At 47.3% G+C, this 26,371-nt stretch overlaps 1 protein-coding gene across 1 annotated transcript in view; it reads right to left on the bottom strand.

The window, feature by feature from the left end:
* LOC119179283 (uncharacterized) overlaps window positions 1-26,371 on the bottom strand; it is a 55,543-nt gene that overhangs the window by 7,680 nt on the left and 21,492 nt on the right. The window contains exons 2-5 of the mRNA XM_037430351.2: window positions 22,898-23,070; window positions 15,165-15,287; window positions 8,085-8,393; window positions 6,779-7,030 (exon numbers count right to left, since the gene is read on the bottom strand). Of these exons, the coding sequence (XP_037286248.1) occupies window positions 6,779-7,030; window positions 8,085-8,393; window positions 15,165-15,287; window positions 22,898-23,070 (857 nt within the window). The remainder of the gene's footprint in view (window positions 1-6,778; window positions 7,031-8,084; window positions 8,394-15,164; window positions 15,288-22,897; window positions 23,071-26,371) is intronic.

Raw genomic sequence — 26,371 nt, 5'->3', positions numbered from 1 at the left:
CTCTGAGTTGTTGGAGAAAAGATAAGGAAAACGATCATTTAGCGCGGCAGACACAGCCGCTTCGGTGCGAAGCTCACCGAACGGGCCTTCAATGACAACCGTGGCGATTGGTAAGCGCACACTCTGCTCCTCGGCGACTTGCCTGATCCACGCGCATTCTCCTGTGAAGTCATCCGGAGACACCAATGAAGGATGGACAACGTCCATGGTTGCCGCTGAGTCTCTAAGTGCTCGGCACGTTTTCTCATTCACCCTAATTTCTTGGAGATACGGCTCCAACAACCGCATGTTTTTTTCTGATTCTCGGATTGTTGCGAAGGCAAATTTTTCCTGACAGTTTCTCGCGATGTGTCCTTCCTTTTTGCAGTTGTAGCAGATTAGCGGCTTCCGTTTGTTTTCCGATTCAAATGCCTGTGTGGTAGAAACCTCACTCGATTTCTCCGCTTCTGTTTGCCCTTCCCCTACACTGTCCTTCGTAAGAGACGGGTCCTTCTTGAAATTACGGTGCGAAGCGAGTCTCCGTTGATCAGGTTTCTTTGAAAAGCCCTCTTTTCTCTCATCCTTTTCAACGCGCACTGCCCTGCTGTGCAACTTTCGGCGAGTATAATACTCCTCAGCTAACTCTGCTGCCTTGTTTAGCTTTACTTCACCAAGTCTGTCCTGCAGCCAAAGCCTGACATTATCCTCGATGCAGCGGTAGAATTGCTCCAATGCAACGCATTCCACCACTTTATCGCGGTCGTCATAAACACCTTCGCCCTTGAGCCATTCAATTAAATCGGCCTTAAGACGAAACGCGAAGTCAACATGTGACTCATTCCCCTTTTCAGCATACCGGAATCTTTGCCTGAAAGCCTCGGGTGACAACTTATAACGTCTCAAGAGCACTTCCTCAACCTCGTCATAGCTCTCAAACGCTTCCCTCGACAAGCAAGTTATCGCGTCGGACACTTCGCCGGGAAGAAGAGCTAGCAGGTTCCGCTCCCAAAGAGACCGCTCCAAAGCATTTCGCTCACAGACGTGTTCAAACTTGACGAGATACTTCGCCATGTCCTCGCCTACTACGAACGGTGGCAGTTGGTCCCGAATTCTAAAACCGCTGACCTGAATCGTCGGAGAAGCTACGCTAGGCGCCTGCGAACACTGTAGAATTGCCAATTCTATTCGTTTCAACTCGAGGCGCTCCTGTCTCTCGGCTACCTCACGTTCACGAACTTCTCGCATTTCGGACTTCTCGCGGCGTGCTTTGATATCCGCCCAGGCCTCATCGACTTCCTCAGCCGACACTCCCTCATCCTTCATGATCTCAAGGATCGCTTGCTTTCGTTTCGCACGGCCCAAAGTAATGCCGAGTTCCTCACAAATTTCGATGAGCTCCTTCACTTTAAGGTTCTCCATCGTTCACACTAGCCTCTTGCTGTTTGCCCCTGTTAAGAATCTACTTGCCGTACTCACTATAAGCCTACTAGCAAGACGCGCAAGCAATTTTTTCACACTCCCGTGTTTACCCCCTCCGCATTAACTTTGGTTTCAAAGCACTTCCGACTTTGCTTGAAACGATCAAAGCTCACTCGAATGCTTCACACAGCCCTTCTCTAAACTACTACAACCTGAGCTAGAGTAGTCTGGTGAACTGAGGGGAAAACATCAGGCACTCACCGCATCGATGTCGCTGACGCCGGCCGATCCCGCAGCTGCCAACCACTGTTGCGAACGACGGACCGATCCCGCCGAAGCCACCACTGTTGCGAACGACGGACCGATCCCACCGCTGCCACCACTGTTGCGAAGGCACCTCCGAATCTCACCGCTGACCTCCACTGTTGCGAAAGACGGACCGATCCCGCCGAAGCCACCACTGTTGCGAAAGACGGCGACGCCAACACGGCCCCGAAGGCGCCACTGCTTTCAACTCTGCCGGGAAGGTCACCAGCCGTTTGGTAGCGTATGTTTCTCAGCCCGCGACTGCTTCTGCGCAGAGCTGATAAGACGAGCGGACGAGACGACGGTGAGTTAAACAAGGTTTATGTACAGCATATATACAGAGGCGTTACAATTTCGGCACTGGGGCCGACAGAGACTCGAAGAGCCGAGCTCTCCTCTCTAATACATAGGTCAACTTTTCGCCTAAGACCGCTGACTCACACACATGTCGGCTCTCCGACATGGGGACTCCTCTCTCGTAGGACCGCCGATCGCGACGCGCCGCAGGGCTTCTTTTATTTACACCGGGTCCAACCAAAATGTCCAATCAGAAGCGCCGCTGGTCGTCAGGGCAGATTCCTCCAATGGGGTTGCCGCGCCATGCGTCAGACCACCAGACACGAGGACGCCGGCTCGCTGTCACGTGCGCAGCTGACTCAATGCACGTGGGCCAGAGGGCGCCGCGCGTGTTCACGCCGTCGAGTTGATCGCGCCAGGCGGACTGCGGGCTGGCCTTGACCCAGATTGCCTTTTTCAGAGGCACGGACGTTTGACGAGGACTCGCTGGCATAACAACTGTCAGTTTTCCGTCGGCACCGTCACGCTGAAGACTGCTTCCTTTTGCATGCTTCAGCCACCACAGTCGTGTGTAAGTCCACTACCTTTTCTGTTTCGCGGGCTTTCTTTGCGACACGAGAAATAAGAATATCGTCTCGCGTAGTCCATTCAAGAGCGAATCTGTAGGCTGTTCGGTGTGCGCAGATTCTCGCCGTCAGTTGACGTCACGTTGTGTCGCCTAGCTTCCTCCTCTCCACTTTCGCCAGCAATGCCTAGCAAACTTCAGAGGAGGTGGGGAAGAAACAAATAAATAACATTTCTTGGCGAGGCAGGCTTGCAACCCCGGTAACCCACTTCCCGAAAACCAGCGTCGTTGCCCATTCGGCTATCCTGACACGCTAGCAGAACAAGAACTTGCGGGAAACGTATGATCGTGTTGCTGTGGGCCAGAGAACTGCACGTTCCGATCTGCTTGCCGTACTCTGCGTGGCATTCCAATTTGTTGCTATCGCATTCATTGCTTCGCCCGTGCGACGACACTGACTGTTGCTAATATATATTTGTTGCTATCGCATTCATTGCTTCGCCCTTCAAGCACAAATTACGCACGGAAAGAACACACACGAGACTAGATGGCGCGAACTAACAACGTTCACAGCTCGAGAATTAACGCACTGCTCAAACACAAATGACGCATGAAACGTGCGCACAGGACGAGCGCGAACCAACAAAAGTCAGTTCTTGCTTTACTGTGTTTGAACAGCGCTCCCCAGCCCCACTGCGGTGGTCTAGTGGCTAAGGTACTCGGCTGCTGACCGCAGGTCGCGCGATCGAATCCCAACTGCGGCGGCTGCATTTTTGATGGAGGGGAAAATGCTGTAGGCCCGTGTCCTCAGATTTGGGTGCACGTTAAAGAACCCCAGGTGGTCGAAATTTCCGGAGCCCTCCATTACAGCGTCTCTCATAATCATATGGTAGTTTTGGTACGGTAAGCCTCACATATCAATCAAACAGTGCTCGCCATTCGCAAAGATGCCTTTGCAGCGAGCAAAGTGACCGTGCGTTCGGTAACGCAATCTTTCCGGGGAAGCACACGACGTACTAACCGCCCTTATCACGCAATAAGCGCGCGCACGCGAGCGAATACGCCCCTTAGGGCAAATTACACGTTGAAGAACGCATGTATCGCAAAGAGTGCACGGGGCGGGTGCCGAGTGCGCCCTTCGCCGCTTCGCGTCATCTGACTGATAATGCAGATAACACGCTGATATTCCCCGGAGACAAGGGTACCGCCGTCGGCAAACAGTGTACGCAAACAGCTTGGCGTTAGTATGTTGAAAGACGTGTGCTTCCGTGGCCGAAGGGTGAACGCCGCGCGCCGCGTAGCGAGAGGTCGCCCGTCGGACTCCGCACGTCGCAAAATATATAAAATATCCACACCGCTACTGCGCATGCTCGAGTCTCGTTCCGCATGCTCGCGTCTCGTGTGCCGGCCCGGGAAGACGCCCGCAAAACTGTCGCTCCCCTCTCCCTTTCTCGCCTCGCAAGGCCGACGCAGGCAGCGTCTGCTCCTAAAAACGCTTCTGCTCGCGCTGCACAACCGTTCACCGGCCACGCCGCATATGTAGGCACTCGATCGCGCGTTCGTAATTCAGTCAAGGGCATCTTTACTTGGCGTTCTCTTGACGTTGGAGGCAACACTTCTACTCCATTCAATAAATACGAATAATAAAGACGACGCAACAAATAAGCATTCCCGAACCATAGCGAATTACGGAAAATTGACGCGATACTCCCACCACTCTGCGACGCATTTACTCGAGTTCCCCCAGTAGGAAGATGCGGATTATATATATATATATATATATATATATATATATATATATATATATATATATATATATATATATAGGATATGGGATATGGCACAACGGGAGCGTTGTCAACAAGGATAAATATATTTATTTCCCAACAGTTTCGGGAGGGGTCCTCCCTTCATCAGGGGATAACCTGCCGAAGTCCTGCGCCGCTTCCTGCTGCTTTGAAATCTGCTACACCAACGGACAAGCCAAACGCGCCATGCAACGCTGGCTGCAGGTGTCACCACATCAAGCGCTGGATAAGGAACGCTAGCGGTTTTTCGAGGGGCAGCACGAGGCGAGACGCTAGAGAAGTTGACCAGGTTTTGACCAGTGAGCTCACAACCTTTGTGATTTTAGTTGACGGGCACAAGTTCGCCATTAATAAATAGTTGTTTTAGCTTCCGGCACTGTATTTGTTCGTTACAATATATATATATATATATATATATATATATATATATATATATATATATATATATATATATGTATAATCTCATGACGAAAACAAGCCAAGAATGATGTCCATATAGAAATAAAACATAGTGATAATTTTTGAAAAAGAACCACAACTGATTTTTATCTACCCATTTTTTTACGGCGCAACAGAAAGCTCACACTTGGTATAGTGTTTGTAGCTGCAGTCGTTAATCGCAAAAGCACGTAGTTTTACATGCAGCATTTTTTGATCTGAAACGCCCTAAACACAGGTCTACTATCAACAGCAAAATCTTGCGGCACAACAGATGCGAATCCACAACAAATGCTAATTTCCGCTAATATCAGTGCGCAATGCTTATAATCAAGCTGGTGACTGTATAGGTTGGAATGTCAAGTGCAGTACGAAAGATCTATTTCGAAATTACATTCCCAGAAAAAAAACGGGGATGTAGCTTCATCAAACATTTCGTGTCCCGCAAACTTTTGCTATTTATTGTACCTTTCGTCTATAAACGATGTTAACTGATAGTGATGCCGCCAGCAGTTCTCAAGATTTGTGAAAGATTTCGTCGTTTTTCTCTCGCAGGAGTTCCTGTAACTACACTTGACCACCTTTACGTTGTGCTTGTCAACTATTTTTTGTAAATAACAAGCTTTTACGATTAGATATTGTGACATTATACACGTTCCCTGTATTTGTACCACACTCTGTTGGCCACATGGCCAGCGCCAAAGGATGCCTGTGTCAATGGTGGCTTGTCCCAGCGTCTTTACTCTCTCGATACACGAGCCAAGCTACGTCACCGAAAACGTCACTATGCATATGCACGGCCGTGTCGAGTATGTCGCGCCAAGGTAGCGCCACTATAATGCATACTATACTAACGCAAGCCTACAGGCACATTTTTTTATCGGGTAATATCAATTACTATGAAGAACCGAACAATATCTCAATACTAACAAAAAGGTTGTCGACGGTGCACAGAAATCAATGGACACGTGGTCGGGTACATCGGTTGTGCAGTTTGACTTGTATTTTTTTAGTACTGCATATTTCGTTTGTCTGGCGAAAATGTGTTGATCGTACACGTTATTGCCGCCAGAGGCGCCACAGATCATTTTCCGTGACTTGCAATGAAGAATTAAAAATATAAACCCAACTCTCACGAAAGAAAAAAAAAGCGTGTTGGTTTGAGTCAATGCTACGCACAGTATTTCCACCAGAGGAGTCATCTCATTTCATGTTATGGACAGTTGCCAATCGGTCCACCATATTAACCACCATATGAATATGAGACACGCCATAGTGGAGGGCTCCGTAAATTTAGACAAACCGGGGTTCTTTAAAAAGAACCAATAGCATAGCTATATGTATGTTACATCTTATAGCAAGGTGGCGGGAAAGGGCAGTGTGGAAGAGAAGGCCACCAGAAGCTTTGCTCTTTCCTCACCATCCGCACGTAGCTTCCATGACTTTATAAGGAGACAGTCTTTTTTTGGGATACTTCAACGCAGAAATTTTGGTCTGTCTGTCTGTTTGTCACTCGAAACAATTAAGCGTCCCGGCGAAACTTTTAAAGCCCCGCCATCTTGATGTGGTGGCTGCATTTATACTTGTGAACATTGTCGATCAAAAAGCAAATATTACGCATATATGTGGTGCAAAATCAATACGTAAGTATCAGGAGGTGTGTTTTTTTGCTAGAAAATGCACACATACGTAACTTTAAATACCCCATGTTCAATACGCTGCTCTGGCGATGCGACGCTATGCTCGAAAAAAGGCGTTTCCTACGATATGGTGCTGTCACCTACCAGAGGCTCTGCGTACTACACAAGCTTCTGTTTCTCGATATTACTGCCAGGTGGCGTCCATATCTCGCGCAGCGCCTCCAGACAGAAGGCCATCATGTTTCGACGACATTTGCAGAGAAACACGCAGATACTATGAGGCCATTTTTTTCCTGGTTGAATGTATCGTTTAAATAGTTGCGTACCTGAAGATGTTCTTCGATGTAGATGGTGAAGTTGGGTCCCTGGATGGGCTCCATGGCTCGGATGAGACGCGTGGCGAAGCGGAACAGGTAGTCCACGTAGTCGTCCAGCTCGGTTCCGTTGTTGCATGGAACCTGGCGTTTGCTGATGCGGTGACCGTGAGGCGAGAAGGTGCGCGGTACCTCGGAGTGAGGCGTCGGAACGACCAGCGACTCTAGCAGGTCCTGCACTTCGCTGGGCTTTGTGGACACCGCCTGTGATGTATAGGGGTATCCTCAAAAGCATATATGACCACGTGTGTTGTTCACCAATAGTGGTGAATCGGATCGCTATGCCCTTACACAACACACAGACAACTCCCGCAAGGTGGCGCTGTTAACGACGTGAGTGTAAAACCTGCCAGCTGTTAAAGGAATAACATCCAGCCTACTTAGCTCAACTGCAGGACGAAGACACCTCCTACTGATCTCCACTTTGCCCTATCTCGGCCCACCAGATTCCCTTTCGTCCCTACGAAATTAATAATCTCGTCACTCCATCTAAAACCCCGCCTTATTCGATGGTGTTTCCCATGCCTTGGTAACCATTTTGTTGTTATTACCGCTGTGCAAAACGACGGTGTCCCATACGTGAGTGATGATTAAGCCTTTGAATTTGCTGGTGGAAGTATTGCTGCTAGTTGGGACGTGGTAACGAAAACTAATTGGTTTTCGGCATGGTTCTCCCCAGTAAGATATACCTTTGTTGCAGACAAAGGGTCTTCGATCTTTATAAAAAAAACAAATCTGGGATCTCGCAATAGAACCTTCCTCGTTCCAGCACTCCACTGTCTGAATAACTCGCTTTCAGTGCGCCCCATAAAGTGATGCCACTTTAAAATACTGTTTGAATCAGCCACAATCATCCAGCTGACAAGCTCAGTTCAGGCCAGGGATGTGCCTCTAGCCCAGCTCCTTCTGAAATTTTGATGGAGCGGGGTGTTTTACCAAACAATAAAAGATTATGTAGGTGCTTTTTTTTTAAATAGTAACCTTCAGCAACTGGGCCCCTCTCTTGAAAAAGTTCCTGGCTACGGGCCCGGCTTATATTCGTAACCCCTTCGTTTGTAAGCTTCATCACGTGATCGTTGGAACAAACATTTCGAAAAGTTGATGCGTCTGTCAAAGTGGCAACAAGAGGTCGAATCGCACACTTCCCGAAACGTTGACTCCAGCGACTTTCCATTTTTCAGCGATTCCGCATCGTTCCCGACTGTAAGCGTGATAACATGAGCCGCGATACGCTCCACCAAAGCGCACATGTCGTCACCTTGGTTATGACTTTGTTCAGCTTCTCCTCGACCATGTGGCGCACGTGGTCTACGATGCTGTCGCCGACCACGCCCATCACGTCCTGGTCCTCGGACTGCGTCCTGGCCTTGGCCGTCGGCTGGAACCGCTTGGTCACGACCTCGTCCACGTGCGTGCGCAGACCTGTCTGGGCCACCAGCAGGTCGTCCTTGTCGACGTGCAGCACCCGGGCGAACCAGGACATCGCTGCCCGTCCCAGCACCGCCTCGAACTGACCGCTCTCGTCGATGACGCGTGACTCTCTCTCGCCTTCGCCGCTGATGTAGCCCTGGCAGAAGTAACAATTGATTCGTGAAGAAATGCAATTTTAAGACGACAGCTTTCGACGCCTCATCAAACACGGAAAGTGACCGTCAGCGTCCGTCAGCCTCGACATGAGCGATTCGAAAAATCGGCATGGCGAGATGACGTCCCTAGGGGGCACAATGGTGACGTCACTAGTCATGATGTCACCATGTGGGGACGCCCTATAACGGAGCGTCATAACGTAATGCCATCGTTTGGTAACGGGGGCAACTCAGTACCAGATAGGGTGCAGAATGCTTGCAATGCTTTGATCTTGGAGGCGATGCAAAACAACGTTATGTGCAGAAAACTTTCGGAGGAGGCCGGGGAAGAATTGATACATCGGCTGAGTAGGAAATAGGGAAAAAAATCGAAGCATCTTCATGCAGTGAATCACAAGTGTCGGTTGTCTGGAAGGTGGCACTCATGCAGTTCTTGTGAACCTATAGACTGAAGCATGCGTAGTCAACTCGCACTGCCCAAAACTGTCGCACCTGTCTAGGAATTTCGAGGGCCCGCACCCTACTACAGGAGAGCAGTAAGTTGCCCACTGGAGCATCGTCACACGTATCGATGTGTGCTTAGAATAAATTTTGAACGCTTTAGAGCACTACATATGTATACCCATGGCACTACATATGTATACCTACATATGTATACCCAGGAGAGCTATAAGCTATCCGCTATCAACTAGCGTTTTGAACAAATATTCGACGCACTCTGCTACGGGAGAGGGGTATGCTATCCCGGTAAAAAATCGCAAAGCGACAGTGAGCCTAACGAACAGCACGTGTGTTTAGGTTAACGGTTTAGAGTACGTGGTACTTTACACTATGGAAGAGCTGAAACGATGACTTGTTGGTTTAGCATAAAGCGATTTCGAGTACTTTGTACTCAACTGTGGGAGAGCAGTGTGCCGTTCCTGTACATTATGCATTTAGGAAAAGTGTTTAATGATTTCGAGTACGGACCAGATCTTGGATTGGGCCAAGAGGTTAGCGGAGACCTACGCTAGGTAGGCTCCTCTGACACTCTACCACCGCACCTTTTCCTCTCGCGATTAATAAAGTTTTTCTCCTCCTCCTCCTCTACTTAACTATGGGAGAGCTGTATACCATGAAACGGCCGTTAGCAACAACAATACCATAGATGAGCATAGTAAATGACAGTACGCCCTTAAACACACTGCGTTGTCTAAGCTTTGTACACTAAGACATTTACATAGTCGCTCTGGTTAATTGTGTCTTCTGCGGCAGTATTTAGTTTTTTTTGCTGCAGTCGCTGTGCTTTAACTAGAACTTGCGTCAATTTTATTCGCTGCTTGCACTTCTTTATACTAGCAGCTTCATTTTAAATTCAAAACGGCACAAAGTTGGGCATGTTCTGCCGAGATGGCCGCGGTACGCGTCTGTCTTGGCAGGGCTTCATGGTGATATGAAAGTAGGGAAAAAAATAGTCGGAGCAGGTTCAACACATGTTCGTAAAACTTCCTTGGTTTCACCCCACGAATATTTCTGCAAACATCACAGAGTCGGACTAGGAGGTTTTTGGGGAGACTCTCGCCAGGAGCTAGCCTTGTCCGGCGATGTACCGGCGTCCACATTCGTATAACAACACCTGCTACACAGCTCTGAATAAAAAAAGAACACCTGCACCATGTGTCCATTAGTCCGTCCGACCTTTATATTAGTCGGCGACATCAACGTATACGTTACGGACTTTATCATCTAGCTTCGCCCACTCGTGATCATTCACTTCGCGAAGATGTTTTCTATGAACAAAAAAAAAAACGTTAGTTGAAGTTACACACCAAGGGTGAAACCGTACCCACCCTCAGATGGCTGCCGGAGGTTTGCCCGTGGGATGTTCGCGGAACATCACCGAGGAATGACGTCACCACGTGTCGCATAGCAACGCGTTGGATGAAGGTAAGGAGGAGAAGTGTAGAGCGGGACGAGAAGAAAGAAGTAAAGCGAAATGAGATTTTCTGGGCGAGGCAGGATTCGTACCAGGGTGCCCCAGGTCCAAAAGGCCAGCGAAAGCACTTAACTATTCAGGCTTAGCTAGCACAACAAACGTTTAGCGGAGCGAGTGTTTGTGGAAACGATATGGTTGCGTTTCTATATATGTGAATGTGAAAAAGAGAGAAAGAAACAGAAGGACAGAAAGACAGATGGCTTAGTATGGCCATATATATATTTATTTATTTATTTATTTATTTATTTTATTTTATTTATTTCGACATACTGCCAATCCCATCAGGGATTTTAGCAGGAAGGGCGTGAACATAAAAATTCGAATAGGTACACAATAAAGACATACATCGCGATAAAGTACAGAATGAAACTAACAGAATCGGATCATTTAACAATTTCAGATCAAAGAAGGCATAAAACATTAGTGTAAAGAGAAGTTGTCAGAAGAAAATAAATGCAGCGACTTGGTTGACACATTGGTTGACATATTGGCATATGCATCAAGAAACACAATAAGAAATCACAGCAATAAGAAACTACCCTACAATATGGCAAAGTATTTCAAGGAAGGGCAAATTTATACACACTGAAAAACAGAAACATGTTCAAGAATCAACAGGGCGATTTCTCTTCACCTGGATTCAGTACTAAAAATTGCTTAAAGAAAAAAAATGATGACATGATACTTCGCTCGTACGTTGTTCACACGAACACCCATATTAAAATCAACCAGGTGATTCCGTTTGCATAATACAAAGTTCATTTTCTACAAGGGTTAGAAATTTTGCTAATTCGGTAGTGCTGGAGATACTCGGATTCAGTTTATTCCATTCATTAGTGGCTAACGGAAAGAATGAGTACCTAAAGCAGTTTGTGTTGAAGGAGTATTCGTTAAGTCTCATTGGGTGTTTCTGGCGTGTTTTTCTAGTTTGATCAAACGTAAGATAGGCGGATACATCAATGTTTAAATGACCATGTATTAATTCATGTATGAATTTTGCACGTGCTAACCTTGTTCTATTCATTAGAGTAAGTAATCCAGCTTTTTTCATTAGTTCAGTCGGAGAATCTGTATGTCTGTATTTGTTGTAGATGAACCTCAAAGCTTTCCTTTGTATTCCTTCCAGTTTCGTGATTTGCTGTTTTGTGAATGGTGACCAAATAATATTACCGTATTCCAGTAATGATCGCACAAGGGAAGTGTATGCAAGCAGTTTTAGAGAAGGCGGGGCCTGGCGAAGCCGGTATCTGAGTGTAAACAAGCGGCGTAGTGCAGCTGAAGTAACGTAACTTATGTGTGCATCCCATCTTAGATCTTCAGTTATAATAATTCCAAGATATTTATGCTGACTTACTCTAGTTATGGGAATGTCATTAATGGTGTAAAGAAAATTTGACCTAGTTTTTTTTCGACTTACTGATAAAATTGTACACTTGTTTGCATTAAGTGACATCTGCCATTTACGGCACCAGCAGGAAACATCTTGTAAAGCACTATTTAAAGCTACATGGTCCTCCGTTGAGTTTATTTCTCGATATAGCACGCAGTCATCCGCGAATAATTTGATTTTTTCCTTAATATTTGTAGGCAAATCATTAATAAAGAGAAGAAACAAAATTGGCGCCAGCCCACAGCCCTGCGGAACTCCAGATGTGACGGTGGTGGTAGCAGAGGTTTCATCGTTAAATTCCACATACTGTGTACGATCAGTAAGATAATTTTTGATCCAGTTAAGAACAGTAGAATTTCCTAAGGTGGCCTCAAGTTTTTGAAGTAGTTTCTTGTGCGATACCTTGTCGAATGCTTTGGCAAAATCGAGGAAGATTAGATCAGTTTGTTTTTGGTTGTCAATACTCTGGGATACCTCATGTGTTAATTCCACTAATTGAGTTATGGTTGAAAGACCTCGGCGGAAGCCATGCTGATAGGGAGATAATATACGTTTTTCTTCTAGGAAAACAGTTATTTGTTTAAGAATTATGTGCTCCAAGATTTTACAGATTGTACATGTCAGGGATATAGGTCTAAAGTTAGATATATCATTTCCGCATCCTCCTTTATGCACAGGAACAACTTTGGCCTTTTTCCACTCCACAGGTAAAGAGCACGTTGATAGTGATTTGTTAAACATGACGCACAGATATTTAGCTAGCACCTCTGCATATCTTACAAGAAAGATGTTAGGAATGTTGTCAGGCCCTGCTCCTTTTTTTGTGTCCAAGTTTAACAAGAGATTTATGACACCGGCCTCATTGACAATAATCGGTTCCAGGGTACCTTCCGCACTAGTGTCGATGTCTGGAATGTTTCCGTCATCGACAGTGAATACAGACTTGAAATAGTTGTTCATTTTGTCTGCAGTGATCGGGTTATCTTTTTCCGGGGGTGTGTTGCTTTTGTTGTTTTTTGCAGACTTTAGGTAGCTCCAAAACTTGCTGGGTGAATTTTTTAGAAAGTTTGGCAACGTTTTAGTGAAATAGTTGCTCTTCGCTGTTTTGATTTTTGTTTTTAGGTCACTCACAGCAGCAGTCAAATTATCTACTGTTACTGCTCCGGGTTTTCGTTTCATTCTCTTTCGTATTCGCTTTACTTTGCGTTTCGCATGTATTACCTCACGTGTTATCCACGGGTTATGTTTCTTAATTTTTTTCACTCTAAGAGGTACAAAGATATTAATACAGTGGTGCATAATTTCTTTTAACTGAGACCATAATATTTCAATGGTCGTGGAACTATCATTCGACAATTCTTCGAAGGACGGAAACTTTAAAATTAGATAATTTAGTATGCTAGTGTCGTCGGCATATTTAAAATCCGGGTAAGTAATTTTTATGTTCGTTGGTTCTATTTTATCACGAAAGGGGACAGTGCACAAAGTGAGCTTGTGATCAGATATGCCATCCATAACTTCAATCTTTGTTTCATCGGCTGGGAAGTGGTTACTCAAGAATATAAGGTCAAGAATATTTGAAGTTTCTCCCTGGACACGTGTTGGTTGGTTGACTACTTGGTGAAGATTAAATCGCAGCATTGTGTCGATAAGGACATCTGAGCATGCGGAATGAAATTTCATGGATTGCCAGTCGATATCAGGAAGGTTAAAATCACCCAACAAGATGAATCTTGCGCTTTGTATGTTTTGTTCAATGTAGTTGTAGAGCGATTGCATGCTATCTTCGCCAGAAGTAGGACTGCGATAGCAGCAGCCCACAATTGTTGTGTGAAGGCCAAATTTTAGTTTCAAAAAGACAGCTTCTACACCTTCAACCTCTGGCAGCACAGTGTATTGAATTTCGTGTTTTATCATTAACGCTACTCCACCGCCTCGTGTCGGTCTGTCCTTCCGTATTATATTGTAATTTGGGGGCGTTAGTTCACTATCTAAAATGTCATTATTTAACCAGGTTTCGGTTAAAGCAACAAAGTCTGGCTCAAGGTCGAGAAGTAGGCATTCAAGAGATTCTAATTTGTTTAAGACACTTCGGCAATTCACATTTATAAACCTCAACTGGGGCGGTTTCGAGTGCGAGACGCCGGCCCGTTGCTTGGCAGGTTTTTTTTTCCAGTTGAGGGATTTTTTGCCTCGCCAATCATCACTTTATCGTTTACGGTGTCATCCCAGCGATAAAGAATACGGTCTATACTAATTTTGTCGTAGACAAGATGTACCTTTTGCCCGGATTTCTTATTTGGTTTCGCCGAGTCCCACAATTTTTTCCTTATATTACGCACACGCTGGGAAAAGTCTTCACTAATTGATATGTCGGTATCCTTTAGTTTATGACAGTTTTTCAAAATCTTTGTTTTTTCTCGATCATCAAGGAGTTTGAAAATTATTGGTCTAGTTTTGTTCGCGCTTGGTTTACCGAGCCGATGTATCCTTTCGATTGAAACAGGTTCAATTTTCAGAACACCTTTCGCAACTGTATTGTTTATTACTTGCTCTAGTGATTCCTTGTCTTCTTTTTCATCCTCAGGGATGCCATACACTATCAAGTTACTTCTTCTTGACCGGTTTTCTAATTCATCCAGCTTTAATTCTAGACCTGATACTACTTTTTCTAAGGCGGAAACTTTTGTGGTGCAGTCCAGTATTTTTTCATCTAAGGCAGCCAGTTTTTCTAATTTGGACTCAATAGCGGTTAGTCGTTCTTCTTTAATTTGTTTAATATCACCAGCAATTTGCGTTAGTTGTTGAGAAATTTGTTTTAAGTCGGGCCCGGGGTTTGTCTCGACGTCACCTGCTAGTAATAACAGGTCCCTCAAATAGCAGGACAAGTTACACAAGGGATCACAAAGCAACCGTGGGCACGGCAGCACAATCAATAAGAGGCAGTCAGAACGCATGCATTCGCCGTAGCGTTTTCTCACCTGTACGACATACAAAAAGGGATATATATATATATATATATATATATATATATATATATATATATATATATATATATATATCATCAAGTTCCCGCGGCGTGCGCTGGTTCTTGCAAGAAGAGCGCGCTGTCTCATGATGATGATGGCTTTTTACGACGTAGCCCAAGATACGTACAGCTTACATAGCTTCTTTTGAAAAAGGAGCGGCAAGAGAAGACGATAGTTATAGCGCGAGAACAAAACGACGACACAGCGACAAGAAGGACACGAAAGACTTGTCTCTTGTCTCTGTGTGTGTTCTTGTCTCTGTGTCGTCGTTTTGTTCTCGCGCTATAACTATGGTCATGCCATACCAACTAGCCCAAGCTGCCACACTTCTAAGGCAAGAGAAGGTCTGCAGTCTCACCTTGACGCGATAGGCGCATCTTATCTCCACCCGGGGCATTATCATGAGCACGCTGGCGCGCATGGCGGCGTTGTTGGTGGCCACGTCACGGATGGTGAAGTTCGACAGTCCCGTCACGGCGAGCTGTAATGAATAGAAGATTGATTGATTGATATGTGGTGTTTAATGTCCCAAAACCACCATGTGATTATGAGAGACGCTGTTGTGGAGGGTTCCGGAAATTTCGACCACTTGGGGTTCTTTAACGCGAACCCAAATCTGAGCGCACGGGCCTACATCATTTTCGCCTCCATCAAAAAATGCAGCTGCCGCAGCCGGTATTCGATCCCGCAACCTGCGGGTCATCAGCCGAGTACCTTAACCACTAGACCACCGTGGCGGAGCTAATGAAGAGACGGAACGTCGGGGCATCGATTGGTGACACAGTGTTTGCATATGCGAAAAGCAGCAGCAGCAATGCGGCATCGGCTATTTGACGTCGTCCCGTCCGTCGCACTAATTTGCGACGCCACGGGTGATAGCTCTCCGGTGTTCGAGAATGCTCGACAACCAAACCTAGATGGCGTTTTGAAAAGTTTGCACTTGCACGTGCTTCTTAACTTGGTTGACAATGAGTTCTCCAGCATGCCTAGTACGCAATTTAAGTTTTCAAAGTCACTGACAAAAATAAAATTTTGTACACAACTAGATCAGTGAATTGAGAGAGATTGAAGACGTTCTTGAAGAAATCTAACATTGTCCGACTGTAGTCATCGTTAAGCCAACACAGCAGCCAAACTTAGCCCATGCATGTAGCGTCAGAGTAAGCGCAGTGCTTAGTTGAAATTAGAAATCGTCGTCGACGTATCAGGTACCACTTTGAAAAGTATATATAGGTGCAAGATTTCCAGAGAAAGTTTAAATAAGTGAGAAATCGTCGTCGACGTAGCAGGTACCACTTAGAAAAGTAGGTGTAATATTTCTAGAAAAAAAAACATTGTTCTCAAACAATAGTGTCACGGGGTCGTGACGTGGCCGAAGACAGGAGACTTCGTGTTAGGATTTAACTGTTTATTTGGGCGAACCTGTGCCCGGTAAACTGAAAGTCCAATTACAGCAGCAGTCTCGCACAGATAGCAGTCTCGGACTGATAGCGGCGAACGGAGCGTCGGCCTTCGATCAACAACTGACAAGCGGCGAAGCGCGTCGGCATTTATACTCTTGCCGTCGAATGTTCTAGCGTTATCGCTGGCGGTGGCGCAGCTTCCAGAACAATCTGTACCGTTCGCACAGTGGGCGTGATCTTATCGAAATGATCTACTACAGTCCGGAACCTTCTAGAAAACTGCAGGCGCGGTTTGCGCTGAGAATCGTGCGGTGTTTTCGGACGATAACAAAAACTTGGGAAATGGAACGTGGCATTGCCCCCCTCTGAAAAAAGGCATCGTCCCGATGCTTTAACTAAAGATGAAAGTACAATAATAATGCAAGAAAGTACAATGAATAAATTACGATACAACAATAATACAAAAAAACACTAGTTCAGTTTGTTAACGCGCATGAAACGGCTTGAGGCGCGCGACATGGACGACTTCAGGTCGCGATCGGCGTCGTTGAGAGTTCGTGATGCCGTCGGGGACAACCTCGTAATCAAGCGGGCCGAGCCGTCGAACCACCCTGTACGGTCCGAAGTACCGTCGCAGAAGCTTTTCACTTAGTCCACGTCGGCGTATCGGCGTCCACACCCAAACACGTTCACCGGGCTGGTATTCCACGAAGCGTCGTCGAAGGTTGTAACGGTGGCTGTCGGTCGTCTGTTGATTCTTGATACGGAGACGCGCAAGTTGTCGGGCTTCTTCGGCGCGTTGAAGGTACTCGCTCACATCGAGGTTTTCTTCGTCGTTGACGTTGGGTAACATGGCATCGAGCGTCGTTGCCGGGCTCCTTCCGTAGACCAATTTGTATGGCGATATCTGCGTCGTCTCCTGCACCGCCGTGTTGTATGCGAAGGTCACATATGGAAGAATGGCGTCCCACGTCTTGTGTTCGACATCGACGTACATTGACAGCATGTCAGCGATCGTCTTGTTAAGCCGCTCGGTGAGGCCGTTGGTCTGTGGGTGGTACGCTGTCGTCGGGCGGTGGTTTGTTTGGCTGTATGCCAAGATTGCTTGAGTTAAGTCGGCAGTGAATGCCGTTCCTCTGTCGGTGATAAGGACCTCTGGGGCGCCATGACGTAGGACGATATTTTCGACAAAGAATTTAGCTACTTCGGATGCACTGCCTTTTGGCAGGGCTTTTGTCTCGGCGTAGCGGGTGAGGTAGTCGGTAGCTACCACGATCCACTTGTTTCCGAAAGCCGACGTCGGGAACGGCCCCAGTAGGTCCATACCAATCTGCTGGAAAGGTCGGCAAGGTGGATCAATTGGCTGCAGAAGTCCCGCTGGCCTTGCCGGCGGTGTCTTGCGTCGCTGACAGTCCCGGCATGTTCTCACATAACGAGTGACGTCGGTGGTAAGACGTGGCCAGTAGTACCTTTCTTGTATCCTCGCGAGCGTGCGAGAAACACCGAGGTGCCCTGCCGTCGGATCGTCGTGAAGGGCCTGCAGGAGTTCTGGTCGCAGAGCTGAAGGCACCACAAGAAGGTACTTAGCTCGAAGCGGTGAAAAGTTTTTCTTTTGTAGAAGACCATTTCGTAGAAAGAACGACGCAAGTGCGCGCTTGAATATCTTCGGGACTTCAGCGGTCCTGCCTTCGAGGTATTCTATTAGGGCCTTAAGTTCCGGGTCGGCCCTCTGTCGTTCAGCGAAGTCGTCGGTAGTTATCGTTCCTAAGAAGTAGTCGTCATCCGGGTCGTCGGGTAGCGGTTGGTCGACAGGCGCACGAGAGAGACAGTCGGCGTCGGAGTGTTTTTTGCCGGACTTGTAAATGACAGTAATGTCATATTCTTGAAGTCTCAGGCTCCATCGTGCGAGGCGACCTGAGGGGTCCTTCAAGGTGGCTAGCCAACACAATGCGTGGTGGTCGCTCACAACTTTGAAGGGCCTGCCGTAGAGGTAGGGGCGAAATTTCGACGTAGCCCAGATGATGGCGAGGCACTCCTTTTCTGTTGTGGAATAATTTGCTTCTGCTTTGGATAGCGATCGGCTGGCGTAACTAATAACCCTTTCAAGTCCGTCAGCCCTCTGCACAAGAACGGCGCCAAGACCTACGCTGCTTGCGTCAGTATGTATTTCTGTCTCGGCGAATTCGTCGAAATGGGCAAGTAACGGAGGCGTCTGGAGGCGATGTTTAAGCTCCTGGAAAGCGTGTTCCTGCGGCGTTTCCCACTTAAACTCCACGTCGGCCTTGGTAAGGTTAGTGAGAGGATCGGCGATGCGGGCGAAGTTTTTCACGAACCGCCTATAATAGGCACACAGGCCCAGAAATCGGCGCACGGCTTTCTTGTCAGTGGGCGGCGGGAAGTCGGCGATGGCGGCTGTTTTCCGTGGATCGGGACGAACTCCAGACTTGCTGATAACGTGACCCAGAAACAAGAGCTCCTCATACGCATATCTGCACTTTTCTGGCTTCAGTGTGAGTCCGGAAGTCTTGATGGCTTGAAGTACAGCTTCAAGGCGCCGAAGATGCTCGTCGAAACTCGAGGAAAACACGACGACGTCGTCCAAGTACACAAGGCAAGTCTGCCACTTCAATCCTGCCAGTACTGTATCCATAACGCGTTGAAACGTTGCAGGCGCTGAGCAAAGGCCGAAGGGCATCACCTTAAACTCGAAGAGGCCGTCCGGTGTTATGAACGCCGTCTTCTCTCGGTCTCTTTCGTCGACTTCGATTTGCCAATAGCCAGTCTTAAGGTCCATTGACGAAAAGTACTTGGCGTTATGGAGCCGATCAAGTGCGTCGTCTATTCGTGGGAGGGGATACACGTCCTTTATTGTGATTTTGTTCAGGCGGCGATAATCGACGCAGAAACGTAGGGTCCCATCCTTTTTCTTCACTAACACCACGGGGGATGCCCATGGACTCTTGGACGGCTGGATAATGTCATCCCGCAGCATTTCATCAACTTGTCTCTTCATGGCCTCACGTTCTCGCGTCGAAACCCTGTACGGACTCTGACGGAGTGGTCTGGCATTTTCTTCGGTTATGATGCGATGTTTCGTGATTGGGGTCTGCCGAATTTTCGATGACGACGAAAAGCAATCTTCGTATTGCAGGAGCAGGGCCTTGAGCTGTTCTTGCTTATCGTTTGGAAGTCTGGGATTGACGTCGAAAGCTATGGGAGGGGCTTGGTTCCTCTGAGCAGGTTCCGCAGAATCGGCGAGGGCGAAAGCACTGGTGGCTTCGACAATTTCTTCGATGTATGCGACCGTTGTTCCTTTGTTCACATGTTTGTACTCATTGCTGAAATTCGTGAGCAAAACCGTTGCTTTGCCTCCCCGCAGCTCTGCCATTCCTCTTGCGACGCAAATATTTCGGGTGACCAACAGATGCTGACTGCCTTCAACGACGCCTTCCAAGTCAGGTGATTTGGGAGCGCCGACTGAAATAATGACGCTTGAGCGAGGCGGAATGGTGACTTGTTCTTCCAGCACATTCAAGGCATGGTGTCCTGACGGCGTGCGCGGCGGTAGTACTTCTTCTGTGGATAACGTTATCGACATTGTTTTTAGGTTGATGACAGCACCATGGAGGCATAAGAAGTCCATGCCAAGGATGACATCTCTCGAGCAACGCTGTAGGACTACGAAGTCTGTAGGATAAATACGGCCGTTAATGGTGATTCTCGCTGTGCAGATTCCTGCAGGCGTTACGAGATGACCTCCGGCTGTGCGGATTTCAGGGCCTTTCCAAGCTGTCCTAACTTTCTTTAACTTCGCGGCGAACGACCCACTGATGACAGAATAGTCGGCTCCAGTATCGACGAGAGCGGTCACACTGTGGCCGTCGATAAGAACGTCGAGGTCGCTAGTTCGCCGTCTCGCATTACAGTTAGGGCGTGGCGTCGGGTCACGGCTGCGTCGGCTTGTTCCGCTGCTTCCATGCTGCGTCGTCAGGCCACCTTCGGTAAATGAGCTTTCGCCGTCAGGGCTTTGCCTGGCTTGCGTTGTGTTCGGAAAGCTCCGTCGCGGCGTCGTCGTCGTCGGAGGATCTTCGGTAGTTCGTCGCACAGCAACCGCACCTCCACCGGTTGCTGCCCTTAGTTTCCCGGATACGGGCTAGGAGACCGGCTCCGCGTTGGGCCAGAGTACTGCCGGTGGTGCGGTGACGTGCGGAGGCTGGGCGACGGCGAACGCGAAGGGCTTCGTGGTGTCCACCGAGTTCCTGTCAGGTAGTCGGCGATGTCACGTGGTCGTTCTCCTGGCTGTGGACGCGGTGCATTGACGGCGAAGCCACGCAGTCCCATCTGTCGGTACTGGCAACGGCGATATGTGTGTCCGGCCTCGCCGCAGTGGTAGCAGAGCGGGCGATGGTCAGGGGTGCGCCAGACGTCAGTCTTCCTCGGTGCACTGCGCTGGGCCGCTGGCGAACGGTATGACGTCGGTGGGGGTGGTGGCGGCGGTGGCGTCTGTCGACGGAAGTGCGATGGGGCGGCGTTTTGGCGTGGACGGGGAGGAGCGTTGTGGCGCAGTGCAGCGGCGTAGCTCATAGCTTCCGGCTCGGGCAGCGGTGCGTGGGGAATTTGAAGCGATTGCCGAACTTCTTCTCGCACAATGTCGGCAATTGAATCCACTTGAGGCTGGGCCGAAGGCAACAGCTTGCGCAGCTCTTCCCGCACGATCGCTCGGATCGTTTCACGCAGGTCTCCGGAGTTACTGGCTTGAGCAGCAGCGCAGTCTGCAGTCAGGCGACGATTATACTGTCTGGTGCGCATGTCCAGGGTCTTTTCGATAGTGGTCGCTTCTGCTACAAATTCTTGGACGGTTATCGGTGGGTTTCTCATCAGTCCCGCGAAGAGCTCCTGTTTGACCCCTCGCATGAGGAAACGAACTTTTTTCTCCTCAGGCATGACTGGATCAGCGTGACGGAATAGTCGGGTCATTTCTTCTGTGAAAATGGCGACATTTTCATTTGGTAGCTGAACCCGAGTCTCTAATAAAGCAGCGGCCCTCTCTTTGCGAGCGACGCTCGCGAACGTTTGAAGGAATGCGCCGCAGAAAACATCCCACGTTCGGAGCGTGGACTCCCGATTTTCAAGCCAAGTCCTTGTGGTGTCTTCCAAATAGAAGAACACACGACGCAGCTTTTCGTCATGGTCCCAGTGGTTGAGGGCGGCCACACGGTCGTATGTCTCCAGCCAGGACTCCGGGTCTTCGAACGATGACCCATGGAAAATTGGTGGTTCCCTGGGTTGATGCATGACCATCGTGGGCTGGGACGCTGCGGTTGTCATTGTCGCTGCAGTCGCGGTCATGGCCTTCGTCTTCCGCGCCTTGTCTGGTAGAAGCCCGTACTCCGGTGGTAGCCCTTGCTGTCGGCGGCTTGTTCGCTGCTCCTGGTTGGTGTCGGTGTCTTCTCCGCGACGTGGGCTGGGTTCACGGCTTGACGGGGGCGTCCGGTACATGAACGAAGCAGCACCTCCACCAGATGTCACGGGGTCGTGACGTGGCCGAAGACAGGAGACTTCGTGTTAGGATTTAACTGTTTATTTGGGCGAACCTGTGCCCGGTAAACTGAAAGTCCAATTACAGCAGCAGTCTCGCACAGATAGCAGTCTCGGACTGATAGCGGCGAACGGAGCGTCGGCCTTCGATCAACAACTGACAAGCGGCGAAGCGCGTCGGCATTTATACTCTTGCCGTCGAATGTTCTAGCGTTATCGCTGGCGGTGGCGCAGCTTCCAGAACAATCTGTACCGTTCGCACAGTGGGCGTGATTTTATCGAAATGATCTACTACAGTCCGGAACCTTCTAGAAAACTGCAGGCGCGGTTTGCGCTGAGAATCGTGTGGTGTTTTCGGACGATAACAAAAACTTGGGAAATGGAACGTGGCAATATAATAAAGCCCATGGCAAATCACTTAACTCGTTCGGCAAGCTCGACAACCGCAGGTGCACGCATTCGTCGCTAAGGCGAAAGCCTCTATGTGTGTCTCGTGAGTACAAAAATCAGTTTCTCTCTCGTCTTGTTCTCCCCTTTGTTTTCTTTAGCAGTTCTCGTGACGCTGCATGTGTCATCCTACGCTTTGAAAGTTGACCGACGCCGGCGCTAACACGAAATCCGCTGTATAGAACTGGCAGCTAAATTTCATTTTTTTTTTCGCCTTCACCTACTTGGTCAGCAAAAAATGGAGAGCTTCCCTCAGGCTCATTGATGAAATATATTTTCGCCTAGGACTCACTCGGTCTCACTTTCACACAAACCAACATTTTCTTCAACCAGACTCACTTAGAATCGAACTAATCGAAGTATTACTCACCCGGATGCACTCATAATCGTGGCTCTATCTGACTCTTAGTGAATCTGAGTGGGTACACTCACGAGATAGAATTCTTTTTTTTTTTCTCATCTATTTCCGAGTCCGTGACAGCAGCGCCCTCCCATTGCTGCCGAGAGAGGGCGCCACGTTAACACACCCCCATATCATGTTCATATCAAACTTCGTATACCTTAAGTTCTAGCGACCTTGTTGGTACGGTTTTTTTTTTTTTTTTGCAGTTCACGTGTGCTAGCCAAGAAAACAAACAGCTTGAAGGGTCGTGTCGGTATGCCCATTCAACATTACATAGTCTATTGAAGCTGCATTTATAACCTTTGTGAGCGAGACGTTGATGTAGGCGCCCGGCTCTTGAATGAGAAAGCCCATGGATCCGGCTTGGAAAGGGTCCATGCCGAGGCTCACCAGGCCCCGGGTGCGTTCCATCTTGCGCTTGAGAAGCTCGTGCAGCGACATCACCTGATCCTCGTTCATCGATCGCATGTTTCCTGCGAATGACGCATGCGCACATGATCAGCTTTATTCCGCATGAAGTTACGCTGTAGGTTTTATTCGGACAGTATACACGAGACTGAGTGTGTCGATCAAAATTAGGATTAAGCTTGTCGTGCTGAAGTTTTTTATACATACATACATACATACATACATACATACATACATACATACATACATACATACATACATACATACATACATACATACGTGCGTACGTACGTACGTACGCACGTACGTACGTACACGTGTATGTATGTATGTATGTATGTATGTATGTATGTATGTGTGTGTGTATGTGTGTATGTTTGTATGTATGTATGTAGGTATGTATGTATGTATGTATGTATGTATGTATGTATGTATGTATGTATGTATGTGTGTATGTTTGTATGTATGTATGTATGTATGTATGTATGTATGTATGTATGTATGTATGTATGTATGTATGTATGTATGTATGTATGTATGTATGTATGTGTGTATGTATGTATGTATGTATGTATGTATGCATGCATGTATGTATGTATGCACGTGTGTATGTATGTATGTATGTATGTATGTATGTATGTATGTATGTATGTATGTATGTATGTATGTATGTATGCATGCATGCATGCATGCATGCATGCATGTATGTATGTATGTATGTATGTATGTATGTATGTATGTATGTATGTATGTATGTATGTATGTATGTATGTAGAACAGCGGAGTTTCACACATCAACATTATGTTTCAAGACCATGTCGATACGCCAACGTCGTCCACCTTCGAGATTCTATCGAAAACGTTTACAAACAACGGAATACCTGTCTTGTCCTAATTTTCCCGCCGCGACTCAGATCATTCCTCTTCCTATGGAGATATTCCTACATTCGGCACTTCTTGTAAGACATTTGAAGGTCTTCATTATAAATATGCAGCCCTTACTCAGCAGATAATATTCTTCACATCCCCAAAAACACCAACGCAAATACCACCAGGAACAGATCCAGTATAAATGATTTTCGAAAAGATTCCACCCGTTCCAATGTGTGTTTGCACATATGAGCACCCTGCGGTAAACGCTTCTTCCAAACTTCCGGTCTACGCGTATCTGTAGGCAGTCACCCGAGTTCCGTGCACTACGGGTAGTGCATACCGTGTAGATAGAGACTTCACGCGAGTCAGATGTTGCGGATATGAGTGAAATACACCAAGTTGCGTGCATGTGCGATATCAGCGAATGAGCGCTGTACAGCCCATGCGTTAAATGACATGACATGTGTCTATGTCTGACTTTGTACCGCGAGGGAGACTTGCGGAAAGGGTCTAGGACACTGGAGGAATGTAACGACACACACACACACACACAAAAATGAACTTTGTAAAGCCGTGCTGTCGCCATTCTTTCCTCCGGTCGTCTTATGTGCTCTGTCCCGGCAGCTTCCTTTTCCGCTTCCGGAATCGAGCAAGTGCTGCCGCGTTCTTGGGACGTTTAAGGCGTATAATACGTGTCCGCGAAACGGAACCCTCGTTTCCGCTACAACGCGGCGCTCTTTTTTTTTTTTTGCGGGGTAAAAGTCGGTTCTTTACATGCGTGCAGCACTTTTATCTTCTCACGCGGATTGAGTTCTTCGGGTGTAGCAAACGCGGTGGATGTAATACCGCGTGTGCCCGTGATATATGCCCCTGCCTATTTCAAAGTGCTTTAGAAGACATTTATTCGATCGTATGACGCATCGAGCGATGGAAAGGAAAACTACAGGTGTAACTTTAAGATACAAGAAAAGGGCAGAGCGGGTCAGGGAACAAACCTGGGTCATAAGGATATCATAGTTGAAATCGAGAAGAATAAATTGACATGGGCCGGGTACGTACAGCACGTAGGCAGAACAAATACTGACCATTACGGGTAACTAACCGCATTCCCATAGAAGGCAAACGCACGAAGGGGAGACGGGAAGTTAGGTGGGCCGATGAGATTAAAGAGTTCGCAGGTATACATGGTAATAAGGGCTGCAGCGCGAGCACGAAGGTGTATAGAAGAAAGAGACGAAAGGCGAGGCACGGAAGGCAAAGAGGACAACACGAGCGCTGACTACCAACTGAATTTTATTATTCGCAGCATACATGATAATATATACAACAGACAACCTTTTAACAGCAAACGTGAGCAACGTGACATATTCCGGGGAATGGTCTGATAAAAAGAAGGTACAATGATAAAATGGCTAACCCTTATCTAAAAGCGCGAACTCTTTGTCATGCAAGGCCACCGAAGGTTGGCTCACGCATCCGTCACTATGTTTTCTGTTAAAAGGTTGCCTGTTGTATATATTATCATGTGTGCTGCGAATAATAAAATCCAGTTGGTAGTCAGCGCTCGTGTTGTCCTCTTTGCCTTCCGTGCCTCCCCTTTCGTCTGTTTCTTCTAGCACCTTCGTGCTCGCGCTGCAGCCCTTATTACCATGAATTCAAACCAACTAGCCCAAATAGCCATTTTTCTTCGCAGGTATAACATAGCAACGGATATTATGGCGCAGACAATTCGTATGATTGTATAGTGCTAGTGTGAGATGTACGAATAAAAAAAACCCATATGTGCTGTACACAAAATACCTCGAAGTACGCAATCGCGGGGTTTCTTATGTAGAGCGAAATTATCTTGCGCAGCTAAACGTTGTCATTTATCGCACTGTTTACCGATTCACCCCTATATAGTGGTGTTGCTTCACATTGTCTTGTTTTTTTCTAAGGGCGCAAAGTTGATATTTTCGTTTTTAGCTAGCACCCTTAAGGATACTGATTGACATTCTATCTATCTATCTATCTATCTATCTATCTATCTATCTATCTATCTATCTATCTATCTATCTATCTATCTATCTATCTATCTATCTATCTATCTATCTATCTATCTATCTATCTATCTATCTATCTATCTGTCTATCTGTCTGTCTGTCTGTCTGTCTGTCTGTCTATCTATCTATCTATCTATCTATCTATCTATCTATCTATCTATCTCTCTGTCTGTCTGTCTGTCTGTCTGTCTGTCTGTCTGTCTGTCTGTCTGTCTATCTATCTATCTATCTGTCTATCTGTTTGTCTGTCTGTCTGTCTGTCTGTCTATCTATCTATCTATCTATCTATCTATCTATCTATCTATCTATCTATCTATCTATCTATCTATCTATCTATCTATCTTATCTATACGCTTACGTATGGGTGCCCTCGTGATCCCCCTCTGGCGTGAACCAAAGTTGGTATGGGAGGGCAAGATGGTTTGACGAATAAGACTCGCTGGTCCTGTCA

The sequence above is a fragment of the Rhipicephalus microplus genome, chromosome 7 (genome assembly GCF_043290135.1).
Source record: "Rhipicephalus microplus isolate Deutch F79 chromosome 7, USDA_Rmic, whole genome shotgun sequence".
Lineage (NCBI taxonomy): Eukaryota > Metazoa > Arthropoda > Arachnida > Ixodida > Ixodidae > Rhipicephalus > Rhipicephalus microplus.
This window is presented reverse-complemented; position numbering and strand designations above follow the sequence as displayed.